At 36.0% G+C, this 19,812-nt stretch overlaps 3 protein-coding genes across 3 annotated transcripts; all 3 read left to right on the forward strand.

Annotated features, from left to right (window-relative positions):
- Positions 1 to 1,918: 1,918 nt before the first annotated feature.
- On the forward strand, positions 1,919 to 4,246 carry LOC122289347 (aquaporin PIP2-1-like). The gene is made up of 4 exons (XM_043096328.1): positions 1,919 to 2,406; positions 2,904 to 3,199; positions 3,740 to 3,880; positions 4,021 to 4,246. The coding sequence occupies exons 1-4, from the start codon at positions 2,106 to 2,108 to the stop codon at positions 4,138 to 4,140; spliced, it is 858 nt and encodes a 285-aa protein (XP_042952262.1). The 5' UTR covers positions 1,919 to 2,105; the 3' UTR covers positions 4,141 to 4,246.
- A 3,718-nt stretch (positions 4,247 to 7,964) lies between these two features.
- Positions 7,965 to 9,504, forward strand: LOC122289357. Its single transcript, XM_043096337.1, has 2 exons — positions 7,965 to 8,441; positions 9,310 to 9,504. The coding sequence occupies exons 1-2, from the start codon at positions 8,150 to 8,152 to the stop codon at positions 9,333 to 9,335; spliced, it is 318 nt and encodes a 105-aa protein (XP_042952271.1). The 5' UTR covers positions 7,965 to 8,149; the 3' UTR covers positions 9,336 to 9,504.
- Positions 9,505 to 17,075: 7,571 nt separating this feature from the next.
- On the forward strand, positions 17,076 to 18,483 carry LOC122289364 (caffeoylshikimate esterase-like). Its single transcript, XM_043096343.1, has one exon. The coding sequence runs from the start codon at positions 17,278 to 17,280 to the stop codon at positions 18,250 to 18,252; it is 975 nt and encodes a 324-aa protein (XP_042952277.1). The 5' UTR covers positions 17,076 to 17,277; the 3' UTR covers positions 18,253 to 18,483.
- Positions 18,484 to 19,812: the final 1,329 nt, after the last annotated feature.

Here is a 19,812-nt window from a genome sequence, read left to right on the forward strand (position 1 = left end):
AGCATTTCTCAATAAAGAAAAGCCACTTTAAATTTGTAACCATTCTCATACTGATGAGGATATAAAAATTGTCCTTTCTTTGTTAGAATCAAAGAGGTCACGTGGCATTGAATTCATAATGGAAAGCTCAGATCCTGCACCTTGGTTGATAAGAATCTTTATTACTGTTTTAAATTGATGCGAAGATTTGTGGTATACTGGTATTAGAAATCATACGTACAGAGACTTATAGAAGTAGTCTTTACGTATAATCGTTTTAAAAATAAATAAATATAAGATATATATAAAATAATTTTTTTTTAATAATAATTTTATTTTTTATCTAAATAATTATGCGACATTATAATTATATATAACATGTATAAAATTGAATAAACAGTGAACATGACGAGCTTAAGGACATAAGGCAGCCCGCAATTTGTCCCATGAATTACAGAAGATTAATTAAAATAAATAAATAAATATAAAATTTAGATAAAAAATAATTAAACACCAATTGCTCAACTCTGTATACCATTACTTTTTTTTAAATAGAAAAATTTTGTTATCATCCTTACACTTCACACATCATATTTATTTTAAATTTTTATAATAAATATATAATGTGAGGATGATAAATAAAATAATTCAATTAATTTAATAAAAAAAAATAAAATAAAAAATAATAATATTTTAATATATAAAATATGTGATATGGGATTATATATAACATTTCTCTTTTTAAATTATACAGCACCAAGGTGCCTTTTTTTAATTGATATCTGACAACGTAATTAATATTTCTTAAATGACACTCCTCTCTCCCTTTTTAAACTCTCGATTATATTTTAAGAAGTTTTGTTATATATAAATATAATCGTATATTAATTTATATATTAATATAATATAATTAATTAAAAAATAAATTTTAATTTATATTAATATATAAATTAACACATAATTATATTTATAACTATATATATTTTTTTTTGAAGTACCCTTAGCATGACCACTCAAACAGGTTCTTGAATGCTAGGGTAGATGACGTGGACAGTGACCTCATCTCGTTATCTTTTCTCAGCCAATAAAAGGTGTCTGTGACTGTGGAGTGGGCCCTCCTAATATCCGTATCTAGAAGCCACCGATATCCACCACGTGGCTACTTTAGTTTCCAATCTACTGGGCTTCCAAAAAAAAATCAGAACGACGACAAACTCAGATCCGTCCACGGCTTCTGTTTATCAACACGTGCTTGTTTGATGTGCTCCATATGATCTCCGTTCCGCATCATGTTTGATATAAATTATCATAAAAACGGAAATAATATTGATAGTTGCGGAGTCTATGTAATTTAAATTTATATTTTATAAAATTTAATTTAATTTTTGAATAATAAGTCACTTTTTTTTAAAATAATTAAATAATATTTTATATATTTTACGACTATATATAATATTATTTTTATAAAAATTAAATCAATGTAATAGCCAATCAGCCATTGCAGATGTGCCTGGTCCCACATTTTCATTTTTTTTTTTCCATCAAATAATCAGTGAGAAATTGTGGCATATCTTTTGGATAGAGCGGAAATAGGTTGTAGATAAATAACGCCCTATATATGGATTGAATCACATCTTCATGTATACTTCAAATGCTACGAGAATAATTGGTACAATCTGACACTACATGGAACAGAAAATTTTGTTTTTTGTTTTTTTGTTTTTTTTTGGGTGCCCGTCTAAATAACTAAATATCAAAAGCTCATGCTAATAGAACGTGTAAATGAAATTGAAGTTAAGCAATATGTAAGCGGTGGCATGGAGCGGAGAACTGAGTTAAATGATCAGGGTGGCGTGGGGGACAGCCGAAGAAATCGAAAGTTTTGGCTGTTATGGGTCTCGATTATATTTGCATGCAGGCTTAATGCAGCAATTAACTCCAAAACTCCTAATCCATCTTGCTTAATTTGAAACTCCTTAATTGCCTTGCCTTTCCCCACCATTATATACCCTATCACTCCCTCATTCCTTCCATACCCAAAGCACCCCACGTGAACGTCCAAGCCCCTGCAGGCTTCTTCTTTCTCTCTTGCTCGTAATCATTCTCTTGTATTCTCTTAAGCTTTAATGGCTAAGGACTTGGAGGAGGCAGAACATGGCGCTTTCCCGCCCAAGGACTACCAAGATCCACCTCCGGCACCGTTCTTCGGCGCCATGGAGCTACGGAAGTGGTCCTTCTACAGGGCTTTGATAGCTGAGTTTACAGCTACTTTGCTCTTTCTATATGTTACGGTGCTGACAGTAATAGGCTACAAGAGCCAGAGTAATGGACTTGCCGACGCCGGTAATGGAGTCGGGTTTCACGGGATTGCTTGGGCTTTTGGCGGCATGATATTTGTTCTTGTTTACTGCACTGCTGGGATTTCAGGTGTGGGGGCTTTTCATGTTTACTTCTTTCTTCGTTACAATTTCCCCCCTGCAAGGCCATGTTTGCTTCATTGCTCGTACGTATTAGAGACATGCACGTAGTTGAGTTTAGGGTACTGCTTGAGATGTTTTTCTTGTATTGAAAGTGTTTCCGCTATCCAGAAAATGCTGCACAGATAGTACTAAAATTAGTTTCAAATAATATGAAAAATACTCTTCGCATAACGTGTCTTTTGTTGTTTTCGTTTTCAGTTCTTCCAGTAGTAATACTTGCATAAATTTGCGTAACTAAACCAAAAAAAAGTTAGTTGCAAGTATATAGTTAAAAAATAAATTTGACTAAAAATAATATTAATTTAAATTTTAAATATAAAAAAATTAATATTAATATATAAATTAATACAGTAAAACTCAACTAAACCAGCCATAAGATCTTCCGTTTCTTGGAAAAATAAAAAACAAAAAATGATCTCAGCTTTAACATTATATCATATGCAGGGGGTCACATCAACCCGGCCGTGACATTCGGTCTGTTCTTAGCTCGGAAGGTGTCGGTGGTGCGGGCGGTGTTGTACATGGTGGCTCAGTGCGCTGGAGCCATCAGTGGGGTGGGGCTGGTGAAGGCCTTTAACGAGGCGCACTACTCTAAGTACGGAGGTGGGGCTAACACGCTCACCGATGGCTACAGCAAGGGTGCTGGTTTGGGCGCCGAGATCGTTGGCACCTTCATCCTCGTCTACACCGTCTTCTCTGCCACTGATCCCAAGAGGAGAGCTCGAGATTCCTACGTACCGGTAGGCACCCTAGCTAGCTATTAACACTCAAGACTCTGTAAATTAAATGCTATATATTGCTTTTCAATTTTAGAAGCACCGCGTTTTTCATCGACTCTTGCTCGATCCGTTGTTGTAATTTTTTAATTTCTACGAATAAGTACTAAACAAAAATCCTGATGGAGTTTTTACACCCTTTAAGTTTAAGAAATTAAAGAAGGGGTTGGCCTAAGTGCTAAAGGACTTAGTTTTGGAGTCTCGTTTTTTTTTAAGGTTTAAAGTTTAACATAAATAATCTTTTAGGGTCACACCCTCTAATGAAAAGTTAGGGATTTAACCAGTTTCGTATAAAAAAATTTTTGAGAATACGGTATACGGGATCGGAATTTATTCTGTAAGAATGAGTCTAAAGGGCTATTGCCTTGAAGAAGTTTCCCGACATAAGAAAAAAAAAAAAAGTTAAATGGCTTTGGTTGGGGTTGAATCTATTTCATCTAAATTCTAATAGACCTTTTAAAATATCTTTTTTTTTTTTTTTTTTGATCGGTGAATTACAAAAAGATATTGGCGCCACTCCCGATTGGATTTGCGGTGTTCGTGGTTCACTTGGCCACCATTCCTATCACTGGCACCGGCATAAACCCCGCTAGGAGCCTTGGAGCCGCTGTTAGTTACAACGAGAAGAAGGCCTGGGATGATCATGTTAAGTCTACTTTCCAATATCTTACTGTTGTTCATTCTCTTAATTCTCATCAGTAAATAGTATTATATGTTTATATATCCAAAACGACTTACACCGTGTATTATATCTTAGTAATGTTCCTCTGGGTTGTTGTACGCAGTGGATGTTTTGGGTTGGACCTTTCATTGGAGCAGCACTAGCAGCTTTCTACCACCAATTCATACTGAGGGCAGGTGCTGTAAAAGCTCTTGGGTCATTCAAGAGCAACCCTACTGTTTGATAATTTCTTCATGGTTTTACCTACCGGAAATGAGATTGGAAGAAGAAGGATTTGGTATTTTTAACATTCACAAATAATGGATGACTGGTTGTGCTTGTGTTTTTAAGTTTTTCTTTGGCTCTTTCTAAGTATCCTTTGCAGCAGCAGCACAAGTATTGCCTAGGATGTTTTGGTCTTATCTCGATCGGTTCCATCAAAATCATCTCATCCACATTTCAAGTGATCGTTTATATTCATCTCTTAAAATGTGTCACGTAACCAGTTTAACTGAGACGATTATAATATAGAACAAAAAAGAGTATTAATCTTAAAAGAGTTGTCTTTGTTTTTTTCATTTTCAGATAGAAAATTTCTACTTATAATTGTTACATCATACACGATTTACAAATTTTTTTTTATTTTTAATTAAATATGTAGTGTATAGATAATGAGTAGAATAATTATTTTAATTTAATAAGAATAAAATATAAAAAAATTAAAAATACAATATAGTAAATAATGTATGAATAACGAGGGGGAAAGCTCTTTTGTATAATAGTAATGGTTTTATTCAGTTCCAGAAACTTCTTTCATTCCGGAATAATAATTAATTGGGAAAAGAAAATGTCTGGGTAACTTACCCTGATATGCAGCAGGAAATCCCAATAACTCATCTCGGATGACTCTCACGTAGAAAGTAGAAACCCCCAAGGCCCAGGGTGTTCTGGAGAACAAGCCCATGAGATGAGAAGTGAACCAATTAAAACCCAAAGAGTGTCCGTCGAACTTAAAGCCCAACCAAAATGTCAACTTAAAATTATTTACAGCCCAAAAACTCCCCCAGCTGTTAAATGAATGGGCTTCGGCCCTTGTCTTTGCCTAAGTTAAACTTGGGCTCTAAATAATAAAGCAGGCTGAGCTTAGCTTGACACTTTTATTTTTTATTTTTTTATGATAGTTGGTGGAAGTTGACATTGAGAGGTCATTTTCTAATTTAGGAAAAATAAAATATAAAATATTGAAATTGCAAAAAAAAAAAAAAAAAAACAATTTCGTGATTTAGAGAGAGGGTTTCTTAATTTATCTTTTATTTTCTCACTGAACTAAAACAAAAATTAATAATTTAATATTTATTTTATGTCCTCTTTTTCTTTTCTCTATTTCTTCTTATAGACATATAAACGAAACGGCGTTACAATTTACACCAGAGTTCTTTTAATAATGACATGTCTTTAATGTTACCTCCACCCCCTTTTTGGTTCAACCCATCAATAAATAGTACTAAAAGAAAAGAAGAAGGTTCCAATAGAGAGTTAATACATACTGATTAGAGAAAAAAAAAAAAAAAAAAAGAGTTATTACAAACTACAAAGAAAAATAATGGGGATCAAATCCAGCGTAAGACCAATACAGAGAGTCATATATAACAGGATCTTGGATAATGCGTAGTGAGTCAGCTACTCTTTGAGTTAGCTCTAGTGCCATATGGTTGGCACTTATGGGGACATTTAAAGATCTCCACTCTGTGAACTGGCTGTGGTGATGTCGACAATCTACTCACTGATAGCTTTGTGGATGAGTTGTGAGTCGCCTTCTAAGCAGATGAATTGAGTTTTGAGCGCCAGAGTTTCTTTAATAGCCAGCAAAGCTGCCTGTGCTTCATCATTGAGAGGGGTAGATACTTGGATATTTTTTTGCCCATGACTTAAGGTAACCATAAACAATCATTTTTTTCGTAATCATGTTTTATTAACAATCATGTTTTTCAAAATTCAACTACCATAGAAAGGAATAAGACTCATTGTGTGTGAAAGCAGAGAAGGGCTGAGTGGTGAAAGTAATAGGGCGGAAGAACAAAAGTTAGTTTTGGGTGATGAGAGGTGAAAAAAAAAAAAAAAGGCTAGTAAAATAAGTTTAGGCCATTGTAATTTTATGGCTTATGAAATAAAGATAAACTTGTGAAGTAGAACTTACAATATTTATAGATATTTAATTATGTAAAGTCTATTTCATGTGTTTATCTTTTTTCTATTCTGGCGTACTCTAGATTATTTTAATCAAAAACTCTAGGAGATGTCAAACTCCTAAATTTTGTAGCTAAAAATATGTTATGTACCAATGGATTATGCCCAAGACAATGTTAATGGGCGTGGGATGGTGGCAAATTATAGATTGGAGGGACCTCAGATCCACAAACCTAACACACTCCATTAAACATTGCCATGGTATAATTACAAACCATGCATCCTCTCAGTGCATACATGTGCTGTTTTTCTTTTTTTACGCATAAATTGGACCCTACAAACTTTATGTTTGGTATAACTATGGCTGTTCAGATCTAGCTAGAACTTTAATTACCACCAAAACAGACCGCGACTTAACTTTGTATTAACACGACAAGCTATGCCAACTTCTGGTCACGTGGGCTTTGGTCCCCCGGTGCCGGCTTTAGTTTTGATCATCAAACTGCTGTGCCATGCAGGTGACCCACATTCAGTCCTGTCTCCTGTTCGCTTCATCATGCTCTTCAAAAAGAATCCCAACAAACGCAATCAATTCTTGTTTGCCTTTTGACATGAGAAAGCGAAGGCAAGGGAAAATATATTTGTTGCCGAGCTCAGGGCGATATATGGTACCGGTAGCCGTGTGGTCGTGTGTGCGTAGAGCGCGCATGCGCACTCCCATCATTAATTTTCTCTACTCATCCCCCATCTCCCTCCGGCCTGGTTTAAACAGAAAAATTCACGGGAATGAAGCAGAGCATGCGGCTAGCTTGGATGCTAGGGAGGAATTAAAGATCTAATGGCACCCATCACCACCTTTCTCTTTTTCCTTTTCTCTGCACTTCGTTCTCTCTTATTTCCTGAACCCTCACCTACAATTTACACCTTCACTTCAAACAATCAACTGCCGTTTTTCCCAACTTGGGGTTTTGGTTACGTTTAAGCAGATCATGTTCTTGACGTTGGGTAATATTTTTATTGCTTGTTGGGACGCGATATCAATCATGTGTGATGCTGTAGGCTGTTATTCATCATTGATCTCTGGAAGCAAAGAGCCAGCCATGCCTGATCCTGACGTTGGACATAAGTGAAAATTAAGCAGTCCCAATTTAAACAGTACTGTTCTTCTGTATGAATAAAATATTCCACTTGAATCTCATGTCATTTTACTTAATTCATGTACTGGTATCATCTGTGATTGTAAAAAAACAAGGTGTCATTGTGTTTACTCATGTGGGAGTTGGAGAACCTCGGTTCATAAATGTTATAAATAGATACATAACTACATATGTATGTAATTAAAAATTATGTGAGAAATGGTATCTAGCTAGCTAAAGAAAATCTATGTAGATGCCTCATTTTTTACACACCCAACACATTGCTAATGTTGAAGCTAATTTACTCATCAACTATACCAAAAAATTATTGGCGTTTTTAGTTTTTAAAAGTTATAATGGATTCTACAATAAGTATGCTAATACATCGGCATATATGTAGTAAAAATCATCTGGCATTTGTACTCAATTACTCCCATGAGGCATCAATGTGTTTTTAATTTTGTTATGCTAAATTTAAAGTGATTGAGTATGATTGGGAAAGATTAAAAAAAAAAAAAAAATTGTTAAACAAAGTGTGTTGAATTGAAGTGGAAAATGATAGTCAATTTGGTCGTTGGGGGCGAATAACGCTACAACAAGATGAGTTTGATCTCAAACATAAAACGACGTGCTGTTGTGTTTCAAGCAATGGGAACGGCATGAAATCGAAACGACAATAAAGCTCGTCATGTTAGATTCTTTGGCGACGGTTTCAAAGTAAGTCGTCACAATACATTTTTATAACGGTGCTGCTGGACGTCTCCAGAGTCTTTTTTTAACAAAAAGTCTTCTTTCAAAACATTCTGATCCGTCTTCGCACTTGAGAGTTGTAACCCTAATACATTGACCTCGTCTCTGTATTTTCGCTTTTCAGTGTTTCAATATTGTTTAGTACAATTTAGGAAGACAAGAGACTCAAGAGAGTGAGAGATGCATCTATGGCCGTCGATGAGGATTAGGGACTCATTCAAGCTTGGATACTTGAGAAAGCTCGAATGGAACCTCAATAGAATGGAAAGCGAAGAAAAGCAGAAGCCTTCAAGCAACCAGCAACTGTTGGATAATGAAGAACCTGTTTCCGATCAAAAAGAAGCTGCTAGACCTGTTTCCGATCGACAAGAAGCTGCGAAACCCAATTCAGGGATTCTTGGTGGGCTCCTCGTAGTGTGCAGGGAGTCACTGATGGTTCTCTCCTGTTGCTATTGCTGTTTCTGTTGCGGAGGTATTGATCTCGGTATCCCTTTTGCTTTCTCCTGCAAATTTCTGTTAGGATTGAGGGCTTTTTTAGGTGCTGATATTCTAAATTCGTTGATCATCTTTTGTTAAAAAATGATTCAGGGTTGTTGAGGGATTTGATTTGATTAGTCTTTCCTGGGCACCTTTTTATGGTGCTAAATTTTAATCTTCATAAAGGTTATGGTTAGCCTTTTTATGGCGTTTGGGAGAACAAGGGATTAAGTTGGGGCGGGGGAGCAGGGGGCGTTTATGAATTTCATATAGGAATGTTCTGAGCTGATTAGTTTAGGTGATGAGATGTGTGAAGAATGAATTGCCTACAGGGCTTGAAAAGAAGAGCATGGTGCATAGTAATCTCTCTGCTGGTTCTGTCAATTACTTGTTGTTTGCATAGCTCTGCTTGGATTTTTCGCAATTCTTTTAAATCCATCCTTCAGTCTCTCTGCATATTCGATCATAATTTGGTGATATTATGTTTTGAGTAAATAACTTGAATAAATTGGTAGAGTGGATCCTTGCCTCTTAACAAAACTAACTTGAGTCTTGAGTTGGCTTAACCATCAGTGAACTGAAATTTTACCATTTAATGTTACCAGTGGAAGGAACCTAGTCAACATATTAGCCATCTCACTCACTCTTACTGCACACATGCTTGTGAATCGTGGTTTTTATATGCTAGATAATTTGCTCTACATGAATTTCACTGAATTCCTGTACGGTGTGGTGACATCTAGCTTTCTGCAATTGTTTTTGCTTTTAATTTGTGCGGTTTTCCCCCTTGATCTAAGAATGCGATCAATTGCTTCGCTGGCATATTTTTTTAGTAATTTATAGGCAATGTTTTCCTCTTTCAGCTTGTCTGGATGGAGATGAGTATTGATGCAGTATCTGGCAGCACATTTGGAATCTGAATCTATCCTGGAAATAACAATAATGTGTATACTGGAAATTGGCTAACCCTCTAAAGCTTTTGTTACTGGAATGTTAATTATAAATCGGCCCATTTGTTCATATGCCATGAAATATATAAAGGTAAATGTTATTTTTCATCCTAAAAGTTGTTATCCCAATTGGATGTAAAGTCACCTAAAATGTACAGCATTAATAGACGTGAGTGGGGGGATGACCAAATCTAGGATGATGACTAGCACTGCTTTCTTTTTTAATTTTCGGCTTAATAACTCTCTCTTGGATTGAAAGCAACTTGCAACTGCTTCAAGTTGTTGTTCACAATCTGTTTATCAGACTGTGTCAAAAACCGCTTTAAGCGGCTGCCCTTGTGGAAAATGGGTGGGAGCCAAATCATGGACTCCAAATCCCACTTCGTTATATTTTTCTCGTGTTGTAAATACTGGTTTGGGATGATTGTTAGGAACTACTACCCTATTGAGTCTTGTATCTTGTAACTATTTATTATATCTATGAAATGCTTATTTAAAAAAAAAAAAAAACAAAAGAAGAAGAAGAAGCAACTTCCAACCTATCAAATACAGAAAACATTGCTTTGAAGAACAAACATTTTACTAAACAACATAGTCTTGTGTTGGGATTTTTGTGTAGAGTTTAATTCTATTTTGTGGTGGTTTAATTGATGACCTGATTCGATAAAGATTTATTATAATTTTTTATGAATTTTCAATGAGGTTTGGGTCATAGAGTGTAGACTTGGGCTGACAGTGTTAAACCTTTATACAATTGCTAGTTAGGGCTTATTATATTATGTATTAATCCTGATAGCATTGCGTTGTCTCTATTTCTCATAAGCACCCCCCGGGGCAAGGCCACCCCACCCCTCGTACATGGGGAGGATTTTCATCCCCATCCTCTAGCCCTGCCCATGGAGGGGCAGGGTACCCCTTCCGGTAAAGGGGGTGGACATCCAACATCCCCACCCCCCCCCCCCCCCCCAAAGTGCGCGGGGCATGTGTTTATTTGGGCCTTTGGCCCCTTTTGATTATCTGGGCCCAAAATGGCCCATATCAGTTTTCTCGGCTCATTAGGGCCCAGAAACACATTCAGACCTGTTTTTGTGCTAAAAATTTAATTAAAACTATATTTATATATTTGAAAAAAAAATTATGAAAAGAAATTCTAATTACTAAGTTCCAAGTTCAAACTTCAATCTAATACTATTAGTCTATTAAGTACTAAGTAATAACAATCACTAAGGCATATACTAAACTATTACAAATTTAGAATGATACAAATTCCAAATTAAGACAACTAATGAAAAATTACAAAATTATAAAGACATAAAAATAATGAATACTACAAACTATATTATTAACATTACAACTAATTGTAAATTAACAAAATCATAATATTGGAAAGTTTGATTAATGTTGGGTGGCAGTGAGTTTATTGAGTTGTGTTAAGTTTTGTGAGAATCAAATTCAGGATCATAGAACATGTAATAATAATAAGTTAAAAATAAAACGAATTAGAATTATAAATATAAAGTTATAACTTATAAACATGAAATAAAAAAAGAGATAAGAATCCTCAATCGGATTTACTTTCGGCGATGATAACGAGCACAGACGGCGAGGAGGTCAACTGTAGTGGCAACAGGGGGTTGTGACGTCGGCGATACTCTCACATATAGTGAACTCAGCTGGGCGAGGGGGCTTTAGCCTTCAAATTGAGGGGGGTGGGTAATGGGAGATCTGATTTCAGATCAATGGAGGTTTAGCCTTTTAGGTTAGTAAACCTAATTAAGTTAGTTAAAAAAAAAAGTATCAAAATAACGCTGTTTTAGTCACTCGAGGGGTTCTTTTTTTTTTAAATATATATTATATTTATAATGATATATTTATATAATATATATTCATGGTAGGGGTGGGGAACGATCGCATGCCGTCCCTGCCGAGCGGCAAAATATGAGATGTTGTAATCCACCTTGTCAAACAGGGCTAGGGCGGACAGTAGCTGGCGGGGCCCACCCCTAATTTCTCATATGAAATAAAACTCTTTGTAGTTTTGTGAACGTAAGCCAATTATCCAATTATCGAACTACATAAATTTTATATTATGTTTAATTGATTTGATTTTTATTTTTTCATAGAGTTCCTAATAACTTGTACCAAATAATGCCAAATTTTCAAAGAACCCTCATTCGGAAGGTATAAGAATGGGATTTCCGTATATTTGTTGGGTACGTAACTTATACCGTCATCTTAAAACCAAACTTTCAAAAAGGTGCGAAATAGTACAAATGGAGTGAACCAAGAGGGCTAAAGGGTAAAGACAAAGAAGGAACGTTCACGGTAAAAACAATAGCGAGGATGGGTCGTCTCATCTTGTCTCTTACTAACAAGGCAACAAACCAACAACCTTCAGCTATCTCATTAAAAAAAATGAGAAAACTTCAAATTGGACATGGGGTTATTTTTCATTTTACAACCTCGAATAAAAAATGGACAAGTACGAGATTTACATGTTTTATTGTGGATTCAAGTTGAAGCTAGTGTATTTTGTTCAACTAATCGATTGAACTCTCCTTTCTCCATCTCTCTCCTCTCCTTCCTCTTCTCAAGTTGAAGCTAGTGTATTTTGTTCAACTAATCGATTGAACTCTCCTCTCTCCATTTCTCTCCTCTCCTTCCTCTTCTCTCGTTCAATTGATCTCTCTCTCTCTCTCTCTCTCAACTTGATATGTAAGCCATTTCCTTCTAATCGATTTCGAACCCATCTTCGTCGACTCACTTTATTTGTTTTGTAAGTAGTTTATTTTACTCAATTTGTATGTGAGTTGATGGATTTTGAAGAATTTGTTTATTCCATTTATGGTTTATTTTAAAAATTATTGTACCTTGGCAATTAACTCATGCATCTACGAGGACATAGAAAGTAAGCATATGCTGGCTAGAAAGTCTGATTGGTCTGAGCACGTGAGCTGGTCCATAGCCAATTGGCTCCAATATTGATAATTAGTGTCAATTACTTGATTTTCTATAGAATCATATTCAAGCATAGTAGAGGATCTAATGCCTCATTGGTTAAGTAGTGGAAACTTTGGTGTTCCTGTTTTATCGAGACTTTCAGAAGGTCTTCTAATTTACGTTTTGTTAGAAGAGTGCCTAATGTTGGATAGTTTCTCTGATTTAGATCCAGAAAGTATTGTCCGTGGTTGAATCAAGAGTGCATTTATCCATCGTTGGCATGCGTTTACCTAGGATGAGCCAAAGAAATTATTAGAAAAATAATTTTTTTCCCTAATGATTTATGATTAAATATATAAGTTTCTATTCATAATTATTTATGAAAAATTTTATATACCATACTACTATCATATTCTCATAATTTTAAAAATGAAAATCAAGAGTTATTACCGATCGGTTTACACGTAGTCTAGACTGGGACTGAGAGTTATCACATTAGTGACGGTTGGTTCCATCGGTTAGTGTACACTCCTAATCCTAACAATAAAAGCATAAGCATATTAAGGTCTCGTTTAAATTCAGAAAGTATCTCATCCCATCTCATCTAATTATTACAATTTTTTTAAATTTTTACACAAAATATAATGAGAAAATATTGGCATCGGCCCCTATAGTAAGTTACACACTCCACACCTTACGTGTCAACTGATTTTACCATTTGAATTTTTTTCTCTTCATTGAAATCAACAATTTGATGTGAGAGAGAGCACTCGAAGAGAGAGAGAGGGAAGTGAGAGACGTTGAGGAGAGTTTGAGAGTGAGAGCTTGATGAGAGAGAGAGAGAGGTCGGATAGAGAGAGAGAGAGAGGGATTTGTTGAGAGAGAAAGTTTGATGAGAGAGCTTATGAGAGAGGTCAAAGAGAGAGAGCAAGCTTGATGAGAGAGAGAGCTTGAGGAGAGAGTTGATGAGAGAGAGGCATAGAGATCTTGAAGAGAGAGAAAGCTTGATGAGAAAGAGCTGATGAGAGAGAGAGGTGTAGAGATCTTGAAGAGAGAGAGAAAGCTTGATGAGAGAGAACTTGAGGAGAGAGAGACCTGATGAGTGAGAGAGCCTAATGAGAGAGAGACATAGATGAGAGAGAGCTGATGAGAGAGAGGTGTCTGACATTTAAAAAAAATAAAAAGTGTGTGTAGTGTGCATCTAAACAGTTGTGGATGCATAGTAACTCTCAAATATAATAAACAATCCAATATTTTCAAATTCTAAAACATAAATAATATTATAAAATAATATTCTAATAATATTTTATTCAATTTTTATATTCCATCTAAAATCATCTCATCTCTAAATGAAATCAATCCGAAATACCAATATTACAACTCAATAATAATAAAATTACAATTTTGTAATAAAATTTAAAACGAGTTAATTTCGGATTAAATACATTAACCCATTAATAACTCGACTAGACTTGAATTTGTTTATTGGATGAGCTCGAACTCGAATTAAGAGTTTAGCTTATCGAGTCAAATTTAAACAAAGAATAAAAAAAATTTCAAACTTGAGTTTGAATATGTTAAGTTGAACCGAGCTCGGTAAGTCAAAGATCAGCTCTGCTCAAGTCAATTACAGCCTTAGTTTTATCAAACATGTTAGAAATTTTAATTTTTGATAATTTCAGTCAAGTAATAAAAAAGTACCATAATATTTAAAACATAAGTAATATTTACAGTCGTGAGTGTATAAGACTATAAGTATCATATAATCATTTTAAAAAAAGTAAATGAATATAGAATCTATATAATAAGAAATTAAATTTTTCATAGTTGATTTTACTTTTTTTTTAAATGATACACGATAATTATGTGTTTTACAATTGTATATAATATTACTCTATATAAAATAATAAAAAATTAAAATAGCTTAGATAATGAAAAGTGTTAAGAAGAATTATAAATAATAAAAAAATAATAATAATAGAATATTAAATAATACTGAAAAATAATAAATAATAATAAATAATAATAAATAAATAAATAATAAATAATAATGAAATATTGTGAACTCTCCTGTTAGGCTGGGCCAAGGCATCTAAATCACGGGTAGGGCTGTTCATCCGGGTTCCGACCCGAAAATCCGGGTATACCCAACCCGGAACCCGGATTTGAAATCCGGGCCGAAACCCGGACCGGGTTAGCCCAGGTCAGATCCGGGCCGGAACCCAGATGAACCCGGGTTTTGTAAAATCTGGGTTCCGGGTTCCGGATTGAAACCCGGTTTTTTTTTTTTTTTTTTCCTGCTGTGTTTGGGCTTTAAAAGTATAATATTTTTTTTTTATAAAAACCTCTATTATATTAAAGATCTTTTAAGAAAAATCATTGTTAAAAAGCATAATTCTCTTTATGTAAAAACATATATTTATTATAGAAATTTTTTAAATAATGTTGAAAATCATCCCTTTTTTTTTTTAACGTTTATATTTTGTGAAAATTTTTCTAAGAGGTAATGTTAAAAAGCATACCATTGTCCAGAATAATAAAATATATAAAAATAAAAAACTAAAATGCATGCAATCTACTACATATTACATTACAAAATATAAAATTACAAGATATTTTTATGAGATATGAAGTCTATAAAAATGATGTCATTGAGATATAATCGACAAAAATGTGCAGATATCTTGGAAGCACCTCCCTTTTCTCTCAAGCCATAAACACCAAAACAAACACAAAGGAATCATCCTCCACTCAGCTTTATTGCCTCCAGTGCTCCACAACCTGCAGCAGCTTCCCAACTAGCCATCATCTTGTAACCAAAATGAGTTGGTATTCTAAATCCAAAAAAATCTTAGAAGATATTGGGTTGGAAGAACATGGTGCCTAGAGTCCTAGACATTTTCATATTCATGCAGAAAACTCAGTCCAGGTGCCAAGAGTTTTAATTTTGAAGTATGATGTATAAGAGGTATTACCAGCTTGTAACAATAAAGCATAAACAGTGTACATTTCTCACTTCTCGTAGATTTCTAAACTTAGTAAACCCTTAAGAACGTTCATGTATGATAATCTACAATTTTATGAATACTAGAGCAATTCTTTATGAATTCTTTTAGAATCCCTGCTTTTAGAAGAAGTCAAATTTATTTCAAGTCCCCCGGCCAATTTAGGTAGCAATTCCAATACGCATGTAAAATATTCAAATTTGGACAAATACTTGCAAGTTCCAATTTGCTTCAAACAAAAGGATAAAGAATATGCGAGTACAAAGTCTGGAAACTACCTCCATTTTAAACATTTCAAGATGCCCTTTGCACCCTTAACCACATCCCTCTAATCTTGAATTATATTACAGTATATGATTGTCTGGACTCTGGCCTCAACCATCTCTAATTTTGAATGTTTGATAAACATTATGCAATTAATTTTCTTTGCTTTAAAACTTACAAAATGTCTAAATGTGCATAAAGAAAGAATAGCTTACTGAGTATAGAAGTCAAATATGCCTCCTCCATCTGCCAAAGCAGTGACAATAAGCAATACTAAGAGCACAAAGAAAGCACCAACTCTGAATGCCAGCAGCCAAGCAAGGTGGATCCCTTTCAAACATGGCCTCCAAGTTTCATCCTAGTGTATCAACAAATAACTAGTTTGATCATTGAACCTAACAACCAACCAGGAAATAAGACAACCCAACAATAACTAATAGAGTAAGATTAACAAACCATCTTCACAGCCCAAGATAAACACATATATTGGGTTACCAATTGACATGGTTTTTGGACAAGTCCTAGAATTTACAGGGATTCTAATAGGTAATTTGTGAATGGGTTGAACAATACTAGCTAGCTAATTAGAACATGCTTCATCTAGAGAAATAACATGTATTACAAATAAAAATATATACAGTCATAGCTAGACCACAATTATCTCCCTATATGGAAAGTGAAGTTCATATGCTCAAAACCAACAATCCAATCATCAAGCCACTAGATATTCACACGCTCATGGAAATAGACAACAGAAAATAGATCAACTCTGAAGTTATCCAACAGATCAAATAGACGACAGGAAACAGAGAATAGACAACCCACTTCAATATAAAACCAAAAGACTAGAAAACAGAGAACTGAAAACCCACTTCAATATAAAACCAAAAGACCTTAGCTACTTCATCTCGCATAAGATTACAGCAATTAAGCATCATTCAGTGAAGACCCAAGTAATTGAAGATTAACGATAAAGTAGAGAGTAAGCAAAGAACAAACCTTGGGCTCTTGAGAGGGAAGAATTAAAGATAGGGTTTCGGAGAGGCTGAGATTGAAAGAGGGACGACGCCTAGGGTTTCGGAGTGACTGAGAGAGGGCTTTCGGCGCAGAGATAAGAGAGCGGGGGAGAGAGAGTGAGAAAATAAAATAAAAACGAGAGAGAAAGCCGATGAAAATGAGATCGTTTTGGGCATTTTCGCATTAGCAGGCAGAGACTGAGAGCGGCGGCAGCTAGGGTTTTCTGAGATGAGAGAGAGAGAGAGAGAGAGAGAGAGAGAGAGAGAGAGAGAGAGAGAGAGAAGCCAAAAGGGGGGTATTTAGCGCCCGGGGGGGGGAATTGAAACCGGGTACCGGGTTTTTAATCCGGTACTCGGATTTTAAATCCGTACCCGGACCGCATAGGTTCGGGTTTTGCAATCCGGATTTCGGCCCGGATTAAACCGGATTCCGATCCGGCCCGGTTGAACAGTCCTAATCACGGGATTAACCAATGGTACCTGTGCCTCCATGGAAACAAAAACCTATTTAAGTATAGACTTCGAAGCTCTAATCGTGCGATCCATATATATTCACGCACAAAAACACACTCAACTCTCTCTCATGTTGTCTTGCACTTCTTCTGCACGGGAGTCGGTACAGCGTTCTTCTACCCCCGCGTACCATAGCTAGGAGAATGGTGCACCCAATAGCGGACGCGAACGAGGAGAGTCCCTTTGGCTCGCTGACTCCGGATGAATTCTATGCGCGCCATTCCGTTACTCACGGCTCGGAGTACATCACCAACGACAGGGGCCTCAGGCTCTTCACCCAGTGGTGGACCCCACTCCCTCCAACCGAGCTCGTTGGAACCCTATCCGTCGTCCACGGATTCACCGGTGAGTCCAGCTGGCTCCTCCAGCTCAGCGCCGTGTTCTTTGCCAAAGCCGGTTTCGCCGTCTGCGCCATCGATCACCAGGGTCACGGATTCTCCGACGGCCTCGTCCACCACATCCCCGATATCAACCCCGTCGTCGACGACTGTATCTCCTTCTTCAACGCCTTCCGTGTTCGCCACGCGCCCTCCTTGCCCTCCTTCCTATACGCGGAGTCCCTCGGTGGCGCGATCGCCCTTCTCATTACGCTTCACAAGGACACCGTCTGGGACGGCCTTATCCTCAACGGAGCGATGTGCGGAATCAGCGCCAAGTTCAAGCCGCCATGGCCGTTAGAGTACTTCCTATCCTTGGTCGCCCGTTTGGTCCCCACTTGGCGCGTGATTCCCACCCGGGGCTCCCTGCCGGAGGTCTCGTTCAAGGAGGAGTGGAAGCGGAAGCTGGCGTTGGCGAGCCCCAAAAGACTGGTGGCGAGGCCACGCGCGGGTACGGCGCGCGAGCTGGTGAGGGTATGCGACGAGCTGCAGGGAAGGTTTGAGGAGGTGCGGGTTCCGTTACTGGTTGTCCACGGCGAGGAAGACGTCGTGTGCGACCCGGCGTGCGCGGAAGAACTGTACAAACGCGCCGCGAGCAAGGATAAGACTCTCAAGATTTACCCCGAGATGTGGCACCAGTTAATTGGCGAGCCGGAGGAGAACGTCGAGTTGGTATACGGGGACATGTTGGAATGGCTTCTGAGCAGGGCGAAAGGCGCCTCTGATGCACGCGCTGCCTGAGATGGTAGGCGGAGCGTAGCTGACAGAATGGTTGATTGTTCAAAGCAATTTAAAATTTGGAAGGGAAGGAAAATAGTTTGGGAATCGCATGCCGTAGGTGTGGCCAAAAAGTTAGTTGTCAACTTAAATAAAATATTGGAACTTTAATATCCCAAGGAAAATGTCGCCCCACTTGTACCGCTTCGTTGTTTCTTTTTTAATTTAATAATTAAGAAAATAATTTTAAATGTATTGATTTATTCTTTTTAATAATTAAGAAAGTGCTAAAAATATATGAAAAGAAAATAAAAAAAAAATCTGGACAGTACAACCAGTGGTATACTCTAGCGATATGGTAGCTGCTTCCTATTGTTTAAATGTTTGGAACTAGAAGGGATGAGAAGTAGAGGAGAGTTCGATCTGATCAGAGCCGGTCTTGGAAGGTTTTGTGAATTAGACTGGATCAAACCGAACTCAATAAGGATTGATCCAGTCCAGTCTGATTGGTCTGGTCGATCCAAATGAGCCAATGGTCCAATATTTTTATTCCACAATTTTTGACTCAATAGTCTTAATTTTCTTATTCTAATTTTCAGCTCACTAGCCCAATAAACTTGAATAAAATATTTTATTACAAAAAGAATTTAAATTTTCTATATCCATCTAAACAATTTAAATAAGTTTAAATAAGGTAATATATATCAAATCTGGCTTCTAAAATAAAGAAAGAAAAAAATTATTCACAAGTATAGATAATGAAAATTGAAAATTATATAAGTTTCAAAATTTGAAAATTAAAAAGTCTTCAAAAAAAAAAAATAATAGTAAAAGACTAGAACTAGAAGTCTAGAAGAGTAGGAGACTAGGAGTCATATTAGTAATTTACATCAAAAGCTCTAAATAAATACATAGCTCTTAAATATGAAATTGAAATAACATTATAACAATAGGCTGTAGCATAAATTACTTATAAAAAAAAAAAAAACAAACTATAACAGTGGCTGCATAAAGCATTTACATGATTATATCAATTCAAAAAATAACAATTATCCTCTTAGACTTTGCAGCTGCTACATTATTTGGCGTGCATACTTTTCACTTTTCACAATACTCTGTAATATGTAAACAAAGAAATTATTAATTTACCATATAAATATATATGCACCAAAACGTCATGTCATGAATAAACTTCTATCATATATAAGTGTTATCACATTAATATTATAGTGTGTGTGAATTTGTGATAGCTGCATGCATCTTTGGTTTCATTTGTTTTAATATCTTTTTTTCTAAAACCTAAACTTAATCAATGGATTTGTTATGAAAGTGATATAAAGAGCAATTATATTAATCTTCGTGATCATAATAAACAATTAAATTTGTAGTGATATTTTAAGAAATGGGGTAGAAAAGTGAAAGCATATAAATTGCATCTGCACAAGAGGATCTGGAATATATGTTAAAACTCCTTCGAAGATATTTTTACCCACGAGCACTATGGACAAGCACCATAACAAAATACAAAGATTGCACACGGAAAATACAATGCTCTTATATGAAACTCAAATCCAATTTTGCACG

This window comes from Carya illinoinensis, chromosome 1 (genome assembly GCF_018687715.1).
Source record: "Carya illinoinensis cultivar Pawnee chromosome 1, C.illinoinensisPawnee_v1, whole genome shotgun sequence".
NCBI classification, from domain to species: Eukaryota; Viridiplantae; Streptophyta; class Magnoliopsida; order Fagales; family Juglandaceae; genus Carya; species Carya illinoinensis.